The sequence below is a fragment of the Dictyostelium purpureum genome, assembly GCF_000190715.1.
Source record: "Dictyostelium purpureum unplaced genomic scaffold DICPUscaffold_209, whole genome shotgun sequence".
NCBI classification, from domain to species: Eukaryota; Evosea; class Eumycetozoa; order Dictyosteliales; family Dictyosteliaceae; genus Dictyostelium; species Dictyostelium purpureum.
In genome coordinates this window covers 12,464-36,713 of record NW_003519545.1, presented here as the reverse complement: position 1 = coordinate 36,713, position 24,250 = coordinate 12,464, and the positions used below count along the sequence as shown (strand labels likewise).

The following is a 24,250-nucleotide window of genomic DNA, read 5'->3' as shown; positions in this document are numbered from 1 at the left end:
TAAAAAAAATCTAAATCTCTGAATGTCATAACGTAAAAAAATTTAATTTATTAATTGAGAAATAATTTTAAATAAAAAAATTTAGTTATTTAAAAAAAAAATGGGTTATGTAAAAAAACAATCAATTTTATTTTTATTAGGTTTTATGTCCAAAGAAAAAAACAAATAAAAATTAATTCTCAACTTTTAAAGAAATAAAAGATTTTTTTTTTTTTGGACCGTCTTTTTTTTTTTTTTTAATTTTTTTTTTTATTTTTTATTTTTTCTTTTTTTGTTTGATTTTATCACTTGGAAACTAAAGAATCATATTTATTTTTTAATCATTTGATGCAATCAGTTGTCAAAATAGAATCATTGTTAAAATATATCAAACTAAAAAAGAAAATTATTATCAAAAAAAATCATTATTTAAAGATTAAAAAAAAAATGGTAATTATATTATTTAATCATAGTTATAAAAACAAATAAAAAAATAATGATAATTAAAAAAACATATTTTTATTTGTTTTTAATATTTCTTAATATTTATTTTATTCAAGGCAATGATGCTGTATTCAATAAGTTCCAAATTCCTTTAACTCCTGGTGGTTATTGGGCAGCTGGTTCTACTTTTGAAGTAGGTGCATCGCTTAGTGTAGGTTCCATTCAATTGGTTTTAAAGAATACCGGTTTATCTCTCTTAGTAGATGGTGAAACAGTTTGGTCCCCATATAGCTTTTTGACTCCTAACGAAAATGCACTCTTTCAATTTAACCAAGATGGTGAGTTTTTTTTATTCCCCAAAAGTGGTTCTCCACCTGTATGGCGTTCAAATACTTATTCATTAGGAGGTATGTTCATAACATTTAAAATTAATCATCATATTTCAATAATATACTCACACCACTTTAAATTTTTCATTAGGTTCCTATATTAATATTCTTCCAAGTGGTTCTTATGGTCGTCAATGGTCAATTATAGTCCAAGATATTGATGGGCAAATGGTTTGGGGTAGATTTGGACCAATTGTTTCGAGTGATAATGTTATTCCATTAATACCAGGTAGTTATATCGATAGATTAAATACAACCATTAATAAAAATTTTTTAACCAATGGTAGATACTACTTGAGTATGGGTCTTAGCCAAAACACATCCGAAGCCGTTGGTTTTTACCATGGTAACCCTATTGAAGTTTCAAAGTCATCACTTTGGTCTATTTCGAAAGATTATCAAGAGGATAGCTATTCACTATTCTTTACAGAAGATTCAAAAGTATGTGTTGGTATTGTTGGTGAAGAATCACATAAATGGTGTACTAGTCATAATGTTACAGCCAACCAAAGATATATAGTTGTTCCTTTAGAAGGATATGAAAATATCCCAAATGATGATGGTTTTTGGTATGTATTTTATTTTTTTTATTTTATTTCAGAAGAATTTAGGTATTAACATTAAAATTATGTTTATAGGTATTGGGTTGTATTGTCAAGTGATTATAACATTTCTAGTATTGTATCAAGTAGACCATTACCAGTTTTTGACACAAAGTCAATTCCATTAACTTTTAAGGGTTCTATTCATTCTTCAAATGGATATATTAATGTTGGTGACAGCTATACAGTTGGTAATACAATATTATCAATGACTCAAGATGGTATTCAGTTATCTCATAAAGGCCAAATAGTTTGGAATCCTTTTACTTTCTCAAATTCTGATGTCAATGCCTATGCTCTTTTTGGTACTGATGGTAATTTTTGCATTAAAACAAGACTTGAAGGTTGGTGTACCAGCAGTCATAACCTTGGTGGTCTATATCTCAATATTTTACCAGAAGGTTCATATGGTCGTGAATGGGGTATTGTTATTCAAAATACTCAAGGTTTAATGGTATGGGGTAGATTTGGTCCAGCTATTAACAAAAAGGGTATTATGCCACTCATCCCTGGTAATTTTATCGATAGATTAGATCCAGCAAACAATGTTTTATCAACCTTCATTACAAATGGTAAAAATTATCTTTATGTTAACAAAGAAAATGATGCACTCAGATATCTCCATGAATGTTCATCTGTATGGTCAGTCAACAAAAAATCAAGCGATTCTTATCAATTATATTTCCAAAATAATTCAAATTTATGTGTTGGTGAAATCAATGGTAGTTCCAATTCTTGGTGTAATGATATAATTAATTCCGATCAAAGATATGTTGTTGTTCCTCTAAATAATGAAGAAATGCCTGAAGAAAATGGTTTTTGGTAATTAATTACATATTTTTAATGAAAAAATTGAATTTAAACTAATTATTAATAATTTTTAATAGGCGTTGGGTCACTTTAAATGACTCTAAATCAATAGTTTTTAATATAACTAATTTCATAAAGCCAGTAAATGATTTAAAGTCAATTCCACTAACTCAAAATGGTTATTTACAAGCATATTCAAAGTTCGGTGTCGGTCATTCTATTACTGTTGGTAGTATCAAGCTTCAAATGACCAGTACAGGTCTTCAATTATTACATAATAATGTTGTTGTATGGAATCCTAATCCAACACTTGCTGCAAATGAAACTGCGTTTGCTGAGTTTGGTATTGATGGTAATTTATGTATTAGAACAGAAAAAGGTACTTGCATTAGCAGCCATGGTCTTGGTGGTAAATACCTCAATGTATTACCATATGGTTCATATGGTTATAAATGGGCACTTATTATTCAAAATAGTGAAGGTTTAATGGTATGGGGTAGATTTGGTCCAGTCATTGACTTTAATAGTATTCCACTCATTCCAGGTGGTTTTATCGATAGATTAGATCCAACAAATAATAAACTTTTGGTTGGTGGTAGAACTTTTATTACAAATGGTCGTGATTATCTTTCAGTTAACCAAAAAACTTTTGAAGCAATGGGCATTTATTCAAATAGTAATCCTTTTAACAAAATTGATGGAGATTCAATACCGGTTTGGTCAGTAAATAGAACAAATGTTAATATCAACTATCGATTATATTTCAAAGATGATTCTAATTTATGTCTTGGTGATATCAATGGTCCTCCAAATACATGGTGTAATAATATACTTTCAAAAAATCAGAGATATGTTGTTGTTGTCCCTCAAAATACATATTTATCAAATAATAACGGTTTTTGGGGTATCTTTGTCATGGATGGAAATAAAAATATAACCGATATACTATCAAATCAAAGGGAACAAGTATTTAACAAAAACAGAATTCCATTAAGTATAAATGGTTTTATTGAAACAAAACAAAAAATCACTACAGGTAACATTATTTCTGTTGATGGTACTCTACTTTCAAAGACAATTACTGTTGGTAGTATCAGGCTTCAAATGACTAATACAGGATTACAATTATTATATAATAATGACATTGTATGGAATCCTTTCCCATTATCAACTTTAAACGAAACTGCTTTTGCTGAATTTGGTCAAGATGGCAATTTATGTATTAGATCAAAAGTAGATTGGTGCACAGCCAGCCATTCTCTCAGTGGTAAATATCTTAACATATTACCAGATGGTTCATATGGTCGTAAATGGGGTATAGTTATTCAAAATAGCGAAGGTATAATGGTTTGGGGTAGATTTGGTCCAGCAATATCAGATTTAGGTAAGTTACCTCTCATTCCAGGTAACTACATTGATAGATATGATAGTTCAAAAAGATTCATCAGTGAAAAGGGCTTTATTACTAATGGTCGTGACTATTTATCAATGAACTCAAGAGAATTAGAAGCACTTGGTTTTTATTTCAATTATAACCCAAATAATTTTATCCTTACTCAAGATTCGGTTTGGTCGGTTAATAAATCGAGCAATTTAAATTATTTATTATATTTTAATGATATTAATGATAAGTTATGCGTTGGTGAAAAAGGAAAAGAGTTAATCAATACCATTTACTGTGCAGATTATTTCCCAAACCAAAGATATGTAGTTATTCCACCTCCACTCAATGAATATAATGAAACATTTTATAGATGGGTTATTTTAAATGATAATAATCAAGTTGTTTACAGTTTAGCAAATCGTATTGAACCAATTTTTGATCAAAAAAGAATTCCTTTAACAACCAATGGATATTTAAAAGCTGGTGATGTATTAAAATACAATCAAAAACTTGTTGTTGGAAAAACAACACTCAATGTAAGAGGCGATGGTTTTGAATTGTCACATAGTGGAGTAGTGGTTTATAACCCACTTTCTGTAGGTAGTGAAGATAAAAATGCTTATTTAGCTTTTGGTGTTGATGGTAATCTTTGTTTTATACATAATTCTAAACCTATTTTCTGCATTTACTCTCAAACATTAAATGGTCAATATCTTAACATATTACCAGAAGGTTCATATGGTCGTGAATGGGCAATCGTTATTCAAAATAGTGCAGGTTCAATGGTATGGGGTAGATTTGGTCCAATTATCTCTGATACAGGTATTATGCCACTCATTCCTGGTAATTTTATCGATAGATTAGATCCAACAAATAACATTCTTACCAACTTTATTACAAACGGTCGTGACTATTTATCAATGAACTCAAGAGAAATAGAAGCTATGGGATTTTATTATAAAAATAATCCAAACAATTTTGTTACACCAACCTCTTCAGCATGGTCAGTTGGAAGAATGGATAACCAGAATTATAAATTAGAATTCAGTAGTTCTGCTAAAGAATTATGTGTTACTGCAATAAATAGTGATGGTGAATATATTTGGTGTAGTCCAACTCTTAAAGAGAATATCAGATACTTAGTAGTTCCTCTTCAAAACAATCAAGTTCCACAAGATGACTTATACTGGAGATGGGTTTTATTATCTGATGATTTTACCGATGTTTTTAGCATTTCACAAAAACCACCACTAGTTTTTAATCAGCTTTCTATTCCATTAACTAAAAATGGAAATCAAGGTAGAGGTCGTTTTACATATCTTTCGGTTGGAAATACAGAACTATTAATGACTGATGGATTAAGAATTAGACATGAAGGTCAAGTTGTTTGGAGTCTTACCTCTAATCATGAAACTAGTTATGCTCAACTTCATGTCGATGGAAATCTTTGTATCACTGACATTAATGGTGTTGATCTTAATTGCACATTTACTCAAGGTCTTGGTGGTGAATATGTTAATATTTTACCAGAAGGTTCATATGGTCGTAAATGGGGTGTTGTTATTCAAAATAATGAAGGTAAAATGGTATGGGGAAGATTTGGTCCAGTTATAAGCCAAGAAGGCAATATGCCACTCATCCCTGGTAGTTTTATTGATAGATTAGATATTAATAACAATAAAATCTCCCAATTTATTACAAATGGCTATGATTATTTATCAATGAACTCAAGAGAATCAGAGGCAGTTGGTTTTTATAAAAACAATAGTCCAAAAAATTTAGTTTATAAAACAAACCCATCCTGGTCAATTTCAAGAAGTGAAACCAATCAAAGATTATATTTCGATTATATAAACAATTTATGCATGGCCCCAGTTGGAAAAGAAAATGACCCAAATTGGTGTAACGATATAAAAAATAGAAACCAAAGATATGTTATTGTTCCATTACCTGGTTCAAATCTTCTTCCAAACGATGATGATTTTTGGTATGTGTTTATTCATAATTTTTTAAAAAAATATTATAAATAATATTTATTAACAATATTATAATTTTTTATATTTAGGGGTTGGATTACTTTATTTGATGATAAGGGTATCGCATATATAGCATCAAATAAAAGACTTCCAGTCAATAGTTTAGATTCAATTCCCTTAAGTCCAAATGGTAATATTGAAACAAATCAAACTTTAACCGTTGGGTATAAAGTAACTATTGCAAATATGATACTTCAAATGACTTCAAGTGGTTTACATCTATTACTTAATAATGAAGTTGTATGGAGCATTACATCTCCCATCGCAAATGGAACTGCTTTTATTGAATTTGGTATTGATGGCAATTTATGTATTAGAACAAAAGAAGATTGGTGCACAGGCAGTCATAGTCTTGGTGGTAAATATCTTAATGTATTACCAGAAGGTTCATATGGTCGTAAATGGGCAATTGTTATTCAAAATAGTGCAGGGAAAATGGTATGGGGTAGATTTGGTCCTATCATCAACACAGATGGTATTATGCCACTCATTCCAGGAAGTTATATCGATAGATTAGATACAACAAATAATATTTTAACAAATTTCATTACAAATGGTAGACACTATCTCTCAATGAACCAAAAACCTACCGAAGCAATTGGTTTATATTTCGACAGAAATCCTTTCAACAAAATTGATTATGAACCTTCTAGAGTTTGGGGATATGTAAAAGAAAATTCTTCGCTAAATTACCAATTTTATTTCAAAGATGACTCTAATTTATGTGTTGGCTCTGGCAGAAGTCTTGCTCCAGTTTGGTGTAATAATAAATTAGTAAATGGTAGATATTTAGTTCTTCCAATTGATAGCTTTGGCTACCCAATTGAAACCGTTGCAATTTGGCTTTTACTAGATAGTGACAAAGGAGTTGTTGATCATAGATCAAATATAAATCTTCCAGTCTATGACAAAGATTCAATTCCATTAACTCCCAATGGTCATATAGTTGCTTCCAATTCCAATTTATTAACTGTTAATTACAATATTAAAGTGGATGATACTGTATTATCATTTACTAATAGAGGATTCAAATTATATTACAAAAATGAAGAAGTTTGGAGTCCATATAATTTTTCTCCATCAAGTTCACTTGTAGCTTTTCTTAAAACCGATGGTAATTTATGTGTCAAATTGTCGGCAAACGATCAGCTTTCCACTTGGTGCACTCTCAGCAATGGTTTTGGGGGTCAATACCTTAATATTTTACCAGGAGGTTCATATGGTCGTAAATGGGGTATAGTTATTCAAAATACCCAAGGCTTAATGGTTTGGGGTAGATTTGGTCCAGCTATTAGCACAATTGGTATTATGCCACTCATCCCTGGTAACTATATCGATAGAATGGGTTTATATACAAGTTTAAACTCCACAAAGAATTTTATTACCAATGGTCGTGACTATCTTATGGCATCTCATGGAGACTTTGCAATGGGTCTATATATTGATACCAATCCACATTTATATCCAAATAACAAAACATGGTATTTTAGTAAACCAACACCAACCTCAACATATAATGTTATTATCCAAAGTGATACAAATGTTTGTATTAACGATATTAATACAAATACAAATATATGGTGCAATATGGAGCATGGACAGTCACAAAGATACATAGTCATGCCATTACCAAACGATGAACAAGGGTAAATATAGATTTTTTCTTTATTATTTAATTTATGAAACATAATTTTAATTTTTTTTATTTATTTTTTTCCAGCGGTTGGGTAACATTAAATGATAATATGGAGCTAGTTTATTCAAGAGTTGTTTTCATTCACAGTTCAATCTATACTGACGGTAAAACTCAACCATATTTACTTCCAGCACAAGGTCTCAAGAATTCGTTCACCTCACTTTCTTATAACCCTGGCACCCTTATCTTTACAAACCTTTTAAACAACAAACAATTAAAAAGTTATGTATCCTCACAAGAAACTCTTCTAAAGCCAAACTTTAATGGTTATGGATATAGTATAATTAGTAAAAACTATTTTTCTTTTTTTGCTGAATATGCAGATTGTGGAATTTTAAACTGTCTTTGTAAAAATACATACTTTAGTCTTAGAGGAACACCAGAAACACTCGATAGAGGTGATGCAACATTTATAGGTTTTAACTCATTGGTACCAGAACTTCTTTTGGTTACAAGTAGTGGTGAAAGTCTTTCAAATACAAAATTCTACAATATATCTCATTATTATCCTAAATACTATATATAGTTAAATAAAGTTTAAAATAACAATCATTTTAAAGATTAATTTTATTTATTTTTTAAATTTTAAAATTTTTGATAGAATTAAAAGTAAAACCAAAAACAAAACATACATGAAAGCCAAAACTAAAATATTGTCATTCTTATAAGAATCTTTTAAATGGAATTGATGAAGGACATCGGAACCAGTTGAGATTTGACAAAATGGTTTGAAAACTATTTTTTCTATTGATGAATTAACAGGAGTATATTGGATTGGGACCTGAATTAATTGATTTTGAGTACAATGGAATTTGGCATCATCACCCTCCATTTCATTAATTGTAAGAGATTCTACCATATATTTAGTAATTGAAATGTAATTTAACCAATTAAAATATCTTGGAATGTCGTCTTTTTTAATAATAAAACCAGCAAATAAACTGAAAATTGAAAATGAGATTCCAGTTATTTCATTGGCAACACTAAGAGATGGACTGACCATACCTAAAAGTTGGGAGAATGATACCAATACTTGTAGATAAATGTAATAAGTGAAAATAAAAAATATGAATTTACTTGAATCGCTTTGTAAACCAACAATCCAATATATTGGAGCACTGAATATTAGAGAGTAGATCATTGTGAATGGCAAATCGGAGATGATCATTGCAAAGATATAACTGAGATGTCTATATGCATTTGAATCTATTTCGTGATAGAATAGATATCTATCTTCAAAAATACCTGGTATATTTGATAGACAAGAGATTGAAGCAAAAGTTGATGTGAAAAATATGAAGCTTATACGATTAATTACTCCGGCTTGGTCATCACCAATGTTAAGATAGAGTGTACCTGTGACCATTGATAGTAATAATGATCTTGCAATTCTTGTGAAAATAACATTCTTTCTTCTAAAGGAGCAAATAAAAAATCTACATAGTAACATCCAAAACTGAAATAAAAACGATGTTGCATTTTTATCTACAAAAACTTTACTTTTGAAACCAATTGGTAAACCGCTTTCGATGATTTCTAGGTTATTTCTATTTAATTCTGAAATTTTATAACAATCAATAATATCGGTATCATTGTCAAAATTATTATTATTATTAATATTATTATCAATATTATTATTTTCAATATCTTGATTATTTGAACTAATAATTTTTGATCTAATTGATGGAATAATTTTATCATGTTCTTGTAGTCTTTTCTTTGAGTCAAATGAAGCTGAAAAGTCTAAAAGGAAATCTGCAACATTTTTATTTTCTTTACACTGGTAACCTAAATCTGAACAATAATTTAAAATAGTTCTACAATTTGGACCTAGTTCACCAAAATATGCCATAAAACCACCTTGAGTTAATAAAAGTACTGAGTCAAACTTCTTAAAAATGCTTTCGGATGGTTGATGAATTGTGCATATAACAGATTTGCCATTAAGAGTGATCTTTTTAACTATGTTCATTATAACCTCTGCACTTTTAGCATTAAGGTTGGTGGTTGGTTCATCTAAGAATAAAACGAATGGATCACTAGCTAATTCTACACCGATGTTTACTCTCTTTCTTTGTTCTTGAGTTATACCATGATCTTGCTTACCAATAATACACGAAGCAATTGAACGGAGTTCCAAAACATCTAAAATATATTCTACTTTATTCATTTTATCGTGGTATTTCATTTCTCTAGGTAGTCTTAATAGTGCTGAAAATGTAATTGCTTCTCTAACAGTTTGAAAATCTGGAAGTTGGTCCTCCTGTTCGACATAGGCAACATAACGATTGAAGCATTGGTCTCTTGGTTTACCATTTAATAAAATTTCGCCAGTGATAATACCTGTACTCTTTCTATTTGCCAAAATATCTAAAAGGGTTGATTTGCCAGCACCACTTGATCCCATTAATGCTACCAGAGTACCTGGTTTAACAAACCCACTAATATTATCTAAAAGAGTTCTATTAATCTTTATACCATGTCTCTTTTTAATTATTACTTTATACGATAGGTTTTTGAAAGTGAAATAACACTTATCCATTGTACTATCGTTCTTATTGTTTGCTATTTGTTGATTGTGATTTTGTGATGGGGAAGAAGATGGAGATGTAACTAATTTAATTGATCTATTATTGTTTTGGCTATTACTATTTTTTTTATTAATCTTTTTATTACTACCAACATTATCAAATCTAACTTTTGATAAACCAATAATCGAAATTAATGAAAATAATGAATACATTCCAAGTAAAATATAGATTGAAAATTTCCTATACTCACTATCGGCTCTAATGTCTTTTGAAATCAAAATCTGTTCTCCAGTAGTAATTGGACAAACTTGGTGACCACTAAAACCATTTGGGTAGCTAATATTAATTGAGGGGTAGAATGATGGTGGCATAAGTTCTAATGGATCGCATGTATATATTTGACCTATAACCTCGTTGATTAAAATACTTTCATAAACCCACTTGAATGGCGATATGTAATGCATCCATATCCAATATGGACCAATTGCACCTTTTGGGATCATATAGCCAGCCATTAATAAAAACAAACTAAAGTATAACGGTGCGAGAGTACTAGCAATTGTTGCAGTTGGTGAAAAAATCGAAACCATCTTTGAAACACGATTAACCAAACAGTCTAACAAGTATATTTGGAGTATAAAGAATAAAAATCTTTTTGTGGTTGGGTTTAGTCCAATTAACCAATAGGAGATTGATGAAAAAATAACTACATCTAACATATTCCATATTAAATCTGAAACTAAACCAGAGAAGAAGTATGCAATACAATTATAGTATTTACCCATCATTTGATCGTAAAAGGTTGGTCTTTCAGTGAAAAGTTGATGAACACCCGCTAGTGAACCAAAAACTACAAAGGTTAAAAGAAAAAAAGATAATGATGGTATTAAATTTGCTGATTTTTGGCTTGAATCCAATTGAAGAAAAAGAGTTCCAATAATAGTTCCTAATAATGAAGCTTTAACAACTCTTGAAACAATGGCGGGTCTATCTCTAGTTGTCATCAAAAATACTCTTTTTAAATTTAATATTATTTGATAAAACAATGATAACTTGTAAATTTCATTGTCATCACCAATAACCAATTGATTTGATAACAATATTTCATTATTATTATTAAAATTATTATTGTTGACTAATTTTTCTTGACTAACTGTAACTAAAGTAGTTTTATAATATTGCGATTGTTTATAGGCAATAACAAAATCAGTAGTTGTTTTTAATTGACAATCATTATTTAACTGAGCTAAATGGTATATACTTGAGAGAAATTCTGCTGGATTTTGTTTATCGTTACATTCTAAATTGAATTGACTGAAATGTTCAAAAACCCTTTCTTTTTCTTCAAAGAATAAACACTGGCCATCCTTCATCATAAGAACATGAGTAAACAATGAAAATATTTCTGGTGATGGTTGTAATAAAGATATTAATGCTGGTACATTAGCAATTTTAGAAATCATTTGAATTGAATGCAATAACTCGAAAGCACTTGTTGAATCTAAACCACTAGTACAATTATCTAAAAATATTGTCGAAGCACCTTTAACCAATTCAACTGCAATTGTCATACGCTTCTTTTGACCCCCAGAAATACCTCTTATTGCATGATTACCGATCAATGTATCTTGAACATGAGTTAAATTTAAAATTTGTAAAATTGTATCGCGCAACTCTTTTTTATTTTCATTATTTAAATTTGATTGGCAATTAATAGCGAAATCTAATGTTTCTTTAACAGTAAGAGTTGCTGAAAAAAAATATTTATTAATAAATGTGCTATTTTTTAAATTATATATTCATTTTTGTTACTTACGAATATGATTGTCAGATTGTTGAACAAAAATATACTTTTTGTGATGGTGATCACTATCAATATGTTGATTATTGAATAAAACATCACCTTCAATAAGACCACGACTTGGAATTCTGTTTGTTAAGCATTTGAATAATGTTGAAACACCTGCACTTGGGTCACCCAATAATAAAACCATCATACCTGGTTTTAAGTAGAAAGAGAGATCTGACAGAATCTCAACCTTTTCTTTTCTTGAAAAGAAACTTGGTGATTCCATAACACTATAATCCATATGATCAACGAGAACAGTTTGTCCATTTGATGAAATTGAACTAGTTAATGATAGATACTTTTGAATTAATTCTGTTTTTTGTTGTAATTTTACTCTATCATATAAATGATCATTATTTTGAAAATTGCCAAAATCATTATCATTACTTTCGAAAGGATCTGGAATACCAGAATTATAGCCATTGATATGATCTTGAAGAACTGAAGAAATATCCAAACTATTCCTAATTGTACCAAAAGAATCCTTTAATGAATTGATAAATTTCTTTCTTAAAGAACCATTTTCCTGTTGATTATATTCTGGTAATTGCGATGGTGCTTCTAAATTAACCGCACCTTCGTTTTTATTATTATTAAATGATCTTGATAAGGTATCAAGAAACTTCATTTTATTAATATAAAAAAAAATTGTTTAAATTATTATTTATATATTTATTTTTTTATTTATTTATTTGTTTGTTTGTTTATTTGTTGATAAAAATAAAAATAAGTAAATTATTTTGTATTTAAATATTAAAAAAAAAACCATTATAAATTAAATTAAATTTAATACTAACCCTAATTTAAATAATAATAATATGTGTTTAATATAATTTGCCTCATTGTTTCTTAAAAAAAGTGTAAATATTAAAAATAAAAATACAAATAATTATTTTTTTATCATCATTTGATGGAGGTAAATATGAGAAATGTGGTTAAAAAAAAAAAAGTGCGAAAATTTTAAAAAAATTAAAAAAAAAATTAAAAAAATTAGTGTGAATTATTTTATTACATATATATACATATTAATCTTTGTTATGATTTAATTAAAATTTTTCATTGAAACACCGCCTCTGCTTCCACCAAATTTAGACTTAAAGCTTAACATAAAAAGTCTTAAATTTGTATTTTTCTTATAAGCAACAGCGAAAATGGAAATAAATAAAATAGTGGCACCGACCACCCCAACTACCACGGCAACTGGAATGACCCATTTTCTGTTTGATTTGGTTCCTACTGGAATTCCACATTCATCATACACAGTTTCATCCATGTTGACATCCACAAGTACTGAAAAATCTGGGTCTAATTCGGCATAATCTTTAAAGAATGGAATGTTGACTTTTACCTGAACTGTTGATCCAAATTCTAAGCCTTCATTTGATGTTGAAACTATTCTATCATCCAAAATTAAACTATTTGAAAATCTACCATAGAGTTGTAATTGGTTATTTGGTAATGTTACCCAATGCATATCAGTTGATTTTTTGGCCCCCCATGCAATTTGTTGTTTTATGGCACATTCTAAATCAGAGTTTGGTGATGTTTGATAAAACATTTCTAGTTTATTGAGATTTGACGAGAATGTATAATTATCAATTCTAACTGAAAATTTGATAGAGTTGGCTGGGATTGCTAAATGTTCGTTGGCCCAGGTCATTTGAGTATCTGTTTTAAATATATCTACCCTTACCGTGAAATTTGAATATTCTAATAATGTTGTATTGAATGTACTTGATGTTTCACCATTTGTTGATGCTAATGACCATCCGGTTTCATTAAAATTAAATCTATTTAAAACTTTACCCAAAACATCCACCTCTTGAATATAAACCAACTCGATATGATATTTTGATTTTTTTGTATAATTATTTAAATTGAATGAATCGAATCCATCCAATATAACTGATGGGGATGTGATACTAGTGTTCATATTCATGGAGATATTTGAATTTTTAAATTCGCAAGCGACACCAGTAAAACCAGGTTTGCAATTACATGTTTTATCGGTACTACAAGAACCTTGGCCATTACAATTATCTTTACATACAAATGTTTGATCGATTGAGCAATCTGTACCACCCCAACCTTGGCTACATTGGCATGTCAATGTTGTCATATTACATTTACCGTTACCACTACAATCATCTTTTAAGCAAGTGTAGATAAATACACTATAGACTTTTGAACCAACCTTAATGTCTACCGGCTTTGTAAGTTTCTCTTTCAAAATATAGTAACCACTAGTTTCATTTACATATGTGAAAGGTGCCGAAGTAAATAATGATTTATCTTGAATTGCTGAATCTAAGAGATTTAAATTAATACCATAAAAGTAAAGATTTGAATCATACATTTTTGTTGAGACCTCGGTTATTACTGGCTCTTTAAGGTATTGTGTATATAAAAAGAGTGAACATGTATCGAAACGTACACCATCTAAATAGCCATCTTCATAAACCAAATTATAAACGGAACAGTGACCTAGGGGAGTTCTACTACCAAACATAAATGGAATTTCTAAATTGCAACTAAAGGTTGTTGAATTTTCAAATTGTTTTAATGGACATGAAACTTGATCATTTGAATCTATTTCGGTTATATAAAAAATTGGATCTGATGCAACAATTGATTGTTTAAATGGTAATGATTGGTAGGAGATATCAATTGAAACTTTAACTTTACGATTTGATGAGCTGACATCGATGTAATTTCTAGAGAATGTAGGTTTACCGATAGTTGCAGAACCGGAATGTGGGGTAAGAGGTACACCATTAAAAATGGTACTAAATTTGCTATAAGGACCAAGCTCATAACAATTGCTAAAATGATCACAAATTGAATCTATAAAGAGTTTATTTACATCCACTAGTGTACTTGGTAAGGATAAAACCAAAGTTGATGAAGTTTTTGATAAATAAGTTTTTGGATCGGTGGAATCGTAGTGAACATATAAAGCATATGGGTTGTATTTGTTTTTAATGACAAATGTTATATTTTTGAATAAATCCATTAATGATGAGGTGAATGTAATTTGATCTTTGGTTAAAACGAGACTATATACTGATGAAAAAAAGTCAATAGCATTAGGGGAATTTTCATCATAGTACTTATTATTTCTGATAGTATATTGGGATGAAATAATTGAAGTTGTTACGGTACTGCTTTGGGCATTTGTGTTCATATATTCCAATTCTTTTGTAGATAAAACATATTTGGAATTAGGACTTGATAGTGACGAAACTCTAATTGAAATGAATCTCTTAAGAGTTTGATCGTTGTCCAAAATGGTTTCACTAATCGAGAAGCCACAAACAAAAGATGATGTTTCTGGGTAAGTGATAATTTGTGCGAATCTTTTAATTTGAATTGGTTCGCCAATATTATCATAGTTGTCATAAACTAAAATCTCAAAAAGATATTGGGAGTAATCTGCTGAATTGTCACTAACAAACCAAGTATTTAAATTGATATTCGAATAAGCGTTATTGTAAGAATAGGTCAAAGCCAAAAGACGTAATGGGGGAATATTTGTGTTTGTACATGATTCTAAGCCAGAGTATAAGAAACTGTTGATCAATGAAGATTCACCGCTATCATATAATCTATTGCCCCTAATATCTGTACAATCAATAATTGGTGGGGAATTACAAAAGTATCTATTAAATTTAAAATTGAATTGATATTGGACGTTTGAAAAGTTTGGTTCAGATATACTGAAAATATTTGATGGTAAAAGGGTGAATGTAGTTGGGCCAAGACTAACTTTACAATTTGGTTTGATTGATGAGATACCAATAGAGTCGCTAACTGTTATCACTACACTATCTGGTTTCTGGGTTAAATCTGAACTGAATGTAAAAGCTGAGAAAACATTTGGATTTACATAATCTCTTTTAAGCAATGGACTATTGATAATAGATGTTGGAAAAGCGTAATTTGGGTCTGAATTAATTGTAGAGCCTGGGGTATCGGACATAAAAGGAACTGATGGTTCATAAGTTAAATTATTGAAATAATTTGTATAACCAAATGGATAATTTGATTCAATATAGACATCGTCATTGTATCCAGCGAAGAATGTTGTTTTATCTGTAGTATAATAAGACATTTTTAAATTTGGTATTTGGTAAATATCTTCGCTCATTAGTAAGCGACCTTTGAATGAATTTAAAAAGAATTTTTTGCCATACTGTAAATTCATTTCTTGATTTGAAATAGTGTTTGAAGTGGTTGTTGCTGCTAATGAAGCCATGTCAATGGTAAATTGTGAAATTTCATACCTTCCAAAATTTTCACTATTAACATTTATTTTTAATATATTAGCTGTTTTAGTGATAATTGTATCTGGGATATAAATAACCTTTTTGTAGATATTATCAACAATTTCTTTATCGCTATAAAATACAACTCCATTATATTGGAAATCAATTGTTGCGACTTTGCCATAGCTATTTACATCTGGTTTAACTTCAACATAAAATTTAAGTTGGCTATTTGAAACATTCTTTTTTAAATTTACATCATTTTCTACAAAACTTGATAATTGAACAACTTTAACGCCGTTAAGATTTGGGGTAAAGGATATGGGAGTCTTTGTAAAAACATTGGTTAGTCCCTCGGGAGAAATATTTAATGAATATGAATTTAGTTGAACATTTGAGAGTCTAACAAAGCCAATCCATTTACCAGATGAGAGTTTAATTGATGTTGGTTTTAATGGTGCAGAATTAAGTGTTGCTGTTGCAACCCTAAATGAAGTTTTCATTGCAACATAGGTAAATGAACTTGAACCTAAAACAACCATATTACTTGGAAGTGATGCATCAACGTTTGAATTGCATGTTAGAGTTGCACTGATTAATGATGTTTGACCAGTTATAGCGTCAAATAGAGTATATGAGAAGGTAGTTGGAGTTGTACTGATTGGATATTTTGATAAAAAGTAAAATTTAGTTATATCAGAGGTTGCTGATGTTTTAATTGAATTTAATTTTACTGATTGTGATTGGTATTTATCGGTAATGTAATATAAACCATATGAATGTGATATACTATTTTCATCCAAAAGAACAATAGATTTACAATATTGACTTTCCCCATAATCTATTGATAATTCAATGTTGGTTTGTTTTAAAATTTGAGTAGAATTTGGGTGATAAGCTGGAGAAACAAAAGTAATTTTCTGATCTGGAAATGTATAGCTGGCAAATGCTGGGATATCAAAACCAAAAGTTAAATAATCCACAATTTCATAGGAACCTGGATATACTAATTCTGATGCTGGAAAAGTTACAGTCATCTTATAGACATTTTGGGCAGCTTTTAAACCACGGAATGTATTTGAAGCTTTAATTGATTGTTGATCTAAAATGGAAATATCTACTGCTGATGCTGTGCCGGAAGTACTTGGATTAGTGGTTTGTTGTTCACCTTCAAGGGCAAAATATACATTTTCAATACTGAACTTTAAATTTGATTCTTGGTCATAGAAATTGACTGTAATGTATTGAGTTAATGTTGCCTCATATGCATTAAATGTAAATGAAATTCCTATATTACCCAAACCACCTGGTGAAAATGGAGTTATAACACCAACATACTGTCCATTAGGGTATGGTGTTCCAATTGTAAAACTTTCAACTATTAAAAAAAAAATGGAATTTTTGTTTAATATAAAAAAAGGTAAAATAAGACAAATAATTATAAAAAAAAAAAAAAAAATTATTTTGAAAATAATAATTAAATGTAATGTTTAATCTCTAGTTTAAACGCATCACTTACGAAAAATACCAGTATTTATAGATTTTACATTATTTGAATATAAAAATAAAAATAATAAAATCAAAAGCAAATTATTTATTATTTTCATTTTTATATTTATTTTATTTTTGGCTGAATAAAAAAAATGAAAAAATTTTTGATCAAAAAAAAAAAAGATATCATCAAAAAAAAATAAAAATAAAAAAATAAAAAAATAAAAAAAAAATAAATAAAATTTTTAAAATAAAATATCTTGGGAGGTTTTTTCTTTTATATTTCTTTAAAAAAATGATTAATTAATTATACACGGGGCATATTTGTGCACTGTTGTTACTTGGTTATTTTACACCTAATTAATAAATAAATAATTGAATTTTATAAATACAATTTTTTTCTCTTTTTTTTTTTTTTTTTTTAAACTTTTTTCATCGATATATTGTTTTTTGTATTGATTTTCGATTTGAATGAAAGCACTTTAGTTCTTAAATTTGTATTCTTTTTATAGGCAATTGAAAAAACTGCAATAAATAAAATAGTGGCGCCACAAACTGAAACGACAATTGCCACTGGAATGACCCATTTTCTGTTTGATTTTGTTCCTACCGGATTCCCACATTCGTCATACACAGTTTCGTCCATGTTGACATCCACCAGTACTGAAAAATCTGGGTCTAGTTCGACATAATCTTTAAAGAATGGAATATTGACTTTAACTTGAATAGTGGCTCCAAATTCCAAACCTTCGTTTGATGTTGATATTATTTGATCGTCCAATATCATATAATTTGAAAATCTACCATAGAGCTGTAATTGGTTATTTGGTATTGTTACCCAATGCATATCGGTAGATTTTTTGGCACCCCATGCAATTTGTTGTTTGATTGCACATTCTAGTTGTGAACTAGGTGTTGCTTGGTAAAACATTTCCAATTTATTGAGATTTGATGAAAATGTGTAGTTACTGGCCCTGATAGAGTATTTAATAGAGTTGGCTGGAATAACTGTAAGCTGATTTGCCCATATTCTCTCTGTAACATTTGGAATTAACTCGATAGTTACTAAAAATTTTGAACCTATAGATAACTCTGTTTCATAAATGGATACACTCTGATTACTCGATACTAAATACCACAAAGCCTGAGTTAAATTATAAACTTGAACTAGTTTACCAAAAGTATCCACCTCTTGAATATATGATATAAATATTGAATAGTCTGAAGCCTTGGTATATTGATTCATTTGCAATGATTTATTTGAAGAGTTCATATCGAATGAACCCAAATGAATTGTTGGTGATGTTTTGCTTTTATTCATTTTCATTGATAGCCCTAAATCCTTTGTAAACAAGTCACAAGCGACACCATTGTAACCTGGATTGCAATTGCATGTCATATCTGAATTACACCTTCCATTACCACTACAGTTATTTCTACATTCAAAAGTTTGATCAATTGAACAGTCCGTGCCACCCCAGCCTGAATTGCATTCACATTTAAATGTAGTTACGTTACAATTGCCATTAGCACCACTACAATCGTTTAAACAATTGTGAACAAAAATACTTAATGTTTTAATACCTTCTAACATTGTATTAATTACAATGGTATATGGCTTTTCCAAGGGACTTTTTAATACAAAATAACCATCGGTATAATTCGAACTTAGATCGTTGAAATCATCTACAAATAAATCAGTATCATTAAATTTAATTTGGTTTAAAAATTCGCCTGTAAAATATAATTTTGTGTCACCCACTGTGTATTCTATTTTTTCGATTACTGCATCTCTTGCCGCTAAAATAAAAAAATAAAAAAACAATATTAATATTTTCAATTTATTAATTATAAATTAAATTATATTTACAAGATTCTGAAAAATTAATTTTTAAAAATATTATTAAAAATATTAAAAAAAAATTATTTATTTTTATCATTCTAATCCTATTTTTTTGTATATATTAAAAAATGTATAGATAAAAATAAAAAAATATTTTTAAAGAAAAAAAAAAAAAAGTAAAAAAAAAAAATAAAAATAATTTAAAAAATAAAAAACGATTTTTGTTTTAAAATAAAATTATATTTGAGATATTTAGATTTTTTGCAATTCAAATAATCATATTTATTTTATTTTTATTATTATTTTTTTTTTTTTTTAATTTTTTTTTTTTTTGATTATTTTATTATTTGATAATTGATTAATTGATTAATTGATTAATTGATTAACTCTGACTAATAATTGTTGTAAATTAAAATTTTCTGGTAAAGATGGTAATGATTGTTTATTTGAATTTTCAGAAATAATTTTACAAAGTGTAATAGCACCATAATCACTACCAATAAGTTTTTCAATATACATTTTGAATAGTGGTCTTTCAATTTGATTATGACCATATGCAAGCGATAGCAAAACAATTGAATTATAATAGTCACTACTTTTCTTTCTCCTATTAATTGTTTCCATTATGTAGGGTGATGGCGAGCTATCTTGTTCAATATAATTTTTTTTATCTTCACTTTGCTCTTGGTTATTCATTAAATTTTTATTACAATTGTTGTGATTATTATTATTAAAACTATAATTATTGTTTTGTAATGGTTGATCTTTATTTGATATTTCTATTGGGATGTTATGATTTTTTAATAAAGCTCTATTTGTGTTTATTAATTCCTCTCCTTCGCTTTCTTCACTGTTGCAGTTACATTCTTCTTCGCTATCACTTTCAACATTAAAATAACTATTCTTTCCATTTTCATCATTTGAATCACTATCCTCACTTTCACTTGCAAATAAATCATCACCACTAAATATACTACTTCCACCGCCACTGCTGCCATTATCATTATCATTATCATCACTTAATACATCGAAAGAGCCATTTTTATTTGTTACATATCCAGTGGCAATACCACCTATTGGTGAAGATGATAAAGATAATGAGGATAGTGGTGATAATGGCGATAACGATGATAATGATAGTGATAATGAATGATCACTAACCAATGAAAATCTATTATTCTTTAACGTTGTTGTTGTTGTTGTAGTAGTTGTGGTGGTGGTGGTGGTGGTTGTGGTTTTATTTGATAATGAATTGGTTGAATAACCCAATAGATTGGATTTATTGCTGCCATTACTATTGTTACCATTGCTACTATTGTTACTATTGCTTAATGTATTATTTGGGGTACTATTGCTATTACCACCACTATTGCCATTACTACTATTATTATAAAATGGAAGTACTATATTTTTTTCATATTTTGTTTCGAAGTTTGTTTTATTTATACAATAATTTATATTACTAGTATTGGAACTGGTTCTATTTCTATTGCCTGTACTATTATTACTATTACTTGAATGGTGGTGGCTGCTGGTAATTGAAATATTATTTATTAATTTATTTAATGATGAAAACATTTTTTTTTTTTTTTGTTTTTTTTTGTTTTTTTTTGTTTTTTTTGTTTTTGTTTTTTTTTTAATTAAATTTATATAGATAAAATTAAATATATATATAAAAGATAAATTTAAAAAATATAAATAAATAAATAAATAAATAAATAAATAAATAAACAGTAACTATTAATTATTAGTTATTAGTTATTGAATGTTGAAAAAAAAAAAAAAAAATATTAAAAGAATTTTTTTAAAATATAAACATTAAAAAATATTATTTTTAAAAAAATAAAATAATTATTTTAGTAAATAATAAATAGAACAAAGTAAATACATAATCTATTTATATATATATAATATTATAAACATATACACTAAAATATACTTTATAAAAAAAATAGAAATAAAAGTATAGATGTTTTTTTTACAAAATAAAAAATAAAAAATAAAAAAAATAAAAAAAAATAAAAAAATAAATAATATTATTTATATTTTAATCACACACATAAGCGCACACACGCACCACATTATTATAAAATTGTTTTGGACAGTATTAAAATAACAAAATATTTTTTTATATTTTCGACATTTTTAATTTACTGTTTATATAACATTATAGTTATATTATATTATATTATATTATATACATATACATTTATTTAATGTATTCTATTTGTAATAATTATAAACCCACAGCAATTAATGAAGAAATAAAAAAAAAAGATATTTAAACACCACATCAACCAATAGATCAAGGTAAATTTAATTAATTGTTATTTATTATTTAGATTATTAATTTGTTTAATATATTTAAATTATATATTCCACACAAATATTACAAAAAATATGCAATCATTTTTATTGCAATCGAAGAGCAAAAAAGACGAAATTCAAAATATTTTATTTTTTTTTATTTTTTTTTTTTAAAATTTTTTTTTTTTTAAAATTTTTTTTTAAAATTTTTTTTTGCATAATTATTGTTTAAAATTATTATTAATTAAAACTATAATCATATAAATAGAGAAAATGGTAATTTATAAAACTGCAAAAATAGATTAATCATTCCACATACCCATATTCCCACACCTCACCCACCCACACACCCACTCACACACTATACATTTAAATAAACACAATATTAATTTATAATTATTATTTTATATTTTAATAGTCATCAATTAAATCATTCAAACCATTATTCGATCGTGTTTTAATTCAAAGATTAAGAAACTCTGAAGTTAAAACTACCGGTGGTATTTTCATTCCAGATAAAGTTGGTAACAAAACTAATGAAGCTGTTGTCATCGAAGTTGGTACTGGTAGACGTACTGGTAATGGTTTCGCTGTCCCACTTTTAAAGAAAGGTGATCGTGTTTTAGTTAATGAATCACCAATTGGTGAAAGAATTAAAGTCAATGGCGTTGATTGCGAAATCCTTTCAGAAAATGATATTCTTGGTTTCATGGAAAACTAAAAAATAGGGTCAATAAAAAAAAAAATAATAAATATAAAAAACAAACAATCAATCCTCTCATAAAATAATAATAGTAACAATAATAATGATAATAATATAATATCAACATATAATAATAATAGTAATCACATCTATTAATACGCATTTTAAATATATAATAGAATTTGAAATTTCTATTTTATTTTTATTTATTATTTATTATTGTTAAAAAAAGATGTAAATAAAAACCAATTTAAAAAAAAAAAAAAGAAAAATATATGTATGTTTGACAAATTCTTTTATAAATTTAATTTTAATATAACACATTTTATAAAGATATTATTTGATTTGGTCGTTTAGTTTGTTTTATTTTTTTTAAAATATTGTTTTTTTTTTTTTTTTTTTTTTTTATACAAATAAAAAAAAAATTTTAAAATACTATAGTCGTTATAGTTGTTATTATTAATGTTGTTATTATTGTTATTATTATTATTATTATTTAAAATTTAGTGAATTAAATTTAATTTTTTTAATTCTTCAATTTCTGGTGATTCTTCAGCTTTGAAGTTGGTCATGAATTCGACTTGGTTTGACATAGCTGATTTAATTTTTTCTTCTTCTGTACGTTTATCATCATCAACGAAACCATATTCGTCACCGAGAACCTTCATTTTTTCACGGTACCATCTAAGGACTTTGAAGAAATCTGAATGCATTTCAAGCATACGTTTACGTTTGGCAAGTGAGCTTGGATCTTCAGTCATATTTTTGCTGACATATTCGAGATCGGCTTCTAATTCAGAAAGGATATGAGCTCTACGTGGACTATCTTCTGGGAATTTTTTAATGGATTCAATTTGAGAAACAATGATATCTTTTTCCATTTGATGGTATTGACGAAGACGACCATCGAGTGAGGCACAGAAAAAGTCTTGACTTTCTTGAAGATTGTAAGTAATTTCATCGAGACCTTCTTTGTAAGATTTATATTCTTCTTTTCCTAATTCTGGTTTTGGTTGAACTTGGAAACCAAGATCCATCTTTAAGTGATTGACACAATAGTCATCAAGACCAGCTTCTAACCATTTAGTGACTTTAACAATACCATTTGACCAAATATGAAGTTTTCTATATTCATCAGCTTTGGTGGTGAATTTTTTTTTTAATGCTAAAAGCTTTTCTAATTCTTCGTTTAATTCGATTTCATAATCTCTACGTTTTGGATGAATTGGGAATGATTTAAAGGCTTCTAATTGAGCATTAATCATATCTTCATCAAGTGTAACTTTTTGTAATTCTTCTTCAAAAAATTCGGCTTGTTCTAATTTAGTTTTGCTACCACCTATAAAAAAAAAAATTTTAAAAAAACATTATTAAAATTTAAATATATTATACATTATATATTTATATTTAATTATTTATATATTTATATTTATTTATTTATTAATTAAAAAATGGATTATAATAATAATGATTAAAAAAAAAAATTTTAAAAAAATTAAACAAAAAATTGAAATGATTTTTTTTTTTTTTATTTGAATATTATAATAATTATTTTTAAATAAATTATATGGTAACTTACCAACATAAAAGTTAGTCATGATCTTCATAACTCTACGAAGTTTTTTGTACTCTTGGACTGTTGGAGTATCATTAATGTAATCGATATCATCTTCTGGGAGGATTCCGTGCATTTTTTTTTTATTTGTTCGATTTTATTTATATAACAAATTAAACGAAATTATTTGTACTTATATTAAAATAAAATTTAAAAAATGAAATAAAATTTATTTACAAAATTTATAAAAAAAAAAAAAAATAAAAAAAAAAAAAATAAAAAATTATAAAAAATAAAAAAAAACGAAAAAAACAATTTTATAGAAAATTATTATACTTTAATTTTTTTTTTTTATTTTTTATTTTT

At 27.5% G+C, this 24,250-nt stretch overlaps 6 protein-coding genes across 6 annotated transcripts; 2 read left to right on the top strand and 4 right to left on the bottom strand.

Moving 5' to 3' along the window:
* Positions 1-100: 100 nt before the first annotated feature.
* Positions 101-7,866, top strand: DICPUDRAFT_80916 (uncharacterized protein; the record flags this gene model as incomplete). Its single annotated transcript, XM_003290124.1, has 7 exons — positions 101-140; positions 540-830; positions 904-1,381; positions 1,451-2,236; positions 2,302-5,595; positions 5,674-7,290; positions 7,365-7,866. 7 exons carry the CDS (start codon positions 101-103, stop codon positions 7,864-7,866), a joined length of 7,008 nt encoding a protein of 2,335 aa, XP_003290172.1.
* Positions 7,867-7,911: 45 nt separating this feature from the next.
* On the bottom strand, positions 7,912-12,348 carry ABCG16 (uncharacterized protein; the record flags this gene model as incomplete). Its single annotated transcript, XM_003290112.1, has 2 exons — positions 7,912-11,621; positions 11,688-12,348. 2 exons carry the CDS (start codon positions 12,346-12,348, stop codon positions 7,912-7,914), a joined length of 4,371 nt encoding a protein of 1,456 aa, XP_003290160.1.
* A 414-nt stretch (positions 12,349-12,762) lies between these two features.
* Positions 12,763-17,592, bottom strand: DICPUDRAFT_154656 (uncharacterized protein; the record flags this gene model as incomplete). Its single annotated transcript, XM_003290111.1, has 2 exons — positions 12,763-17,363; positions 17,514-17,592. The coding sequence occupies 2 exons, from the start codon at positions 17,590-17,592 to the stop codon at positions 12,763-12,765; spliced, it is 4,680 nt and encodes a 1,559-aa protein (XP_003290159.1).
* Positions 17,593-17,897: 305 nt separating this feature from the next.
* Positions 17,898-19,310, bottom strand: DICPUDRAFT_36912 (uncharacterized protein; the record flags this gene model as incomplete). Its single annotated transcript, XM_003290110.1, has 1 exon — positions 17,898-19,310. A coding segment is annotated over one exon (1,413 nt), but the record flags the coding sequence as incomplete, so codon positions are not given.
* Positions 19,311-21,899: 2,589 nt separating this feature from the next.
* Positions 21,900-22,347, top strand: DICPUDRAFT_80912 (uncharacterized protein; the record flags this gene model as incomplete). The annotated part of the gene is made up of 2 exons (XM_003290123.1): positions 21,900-21,902; positions 22,045-22,347. The coding sequence occupies 2 exons, from the start codon at positions 21,900-21,902 to the stop codon at positions 22,345-22,347; spliced, it is 306 nt and encodes a 101-aa protein (XP_003290171.1).
* Positions 22,348-22,832: 485 nt separating this feature from the next.
* DICPUDRAFT_36934 (uncharacterized protein) lies at positions 22,833-24,020 on the bottom strand (the record flags this gene model as incomplete). Its single annotated transcript, XM_003290109.1, has 2 exons — positions 22,833-23,668; positions 23,909-24,020. The coding sequence occupies 2 exons, from the start codon at positions 24,018-24,020 to the stop codon at positions 22,833-22,835; spliced, it is 948 nt and encodes a 315-aa protein (XP_003290157.1).
* Positions 24,021-24,250: the final 230 nt, after the last annotated feature.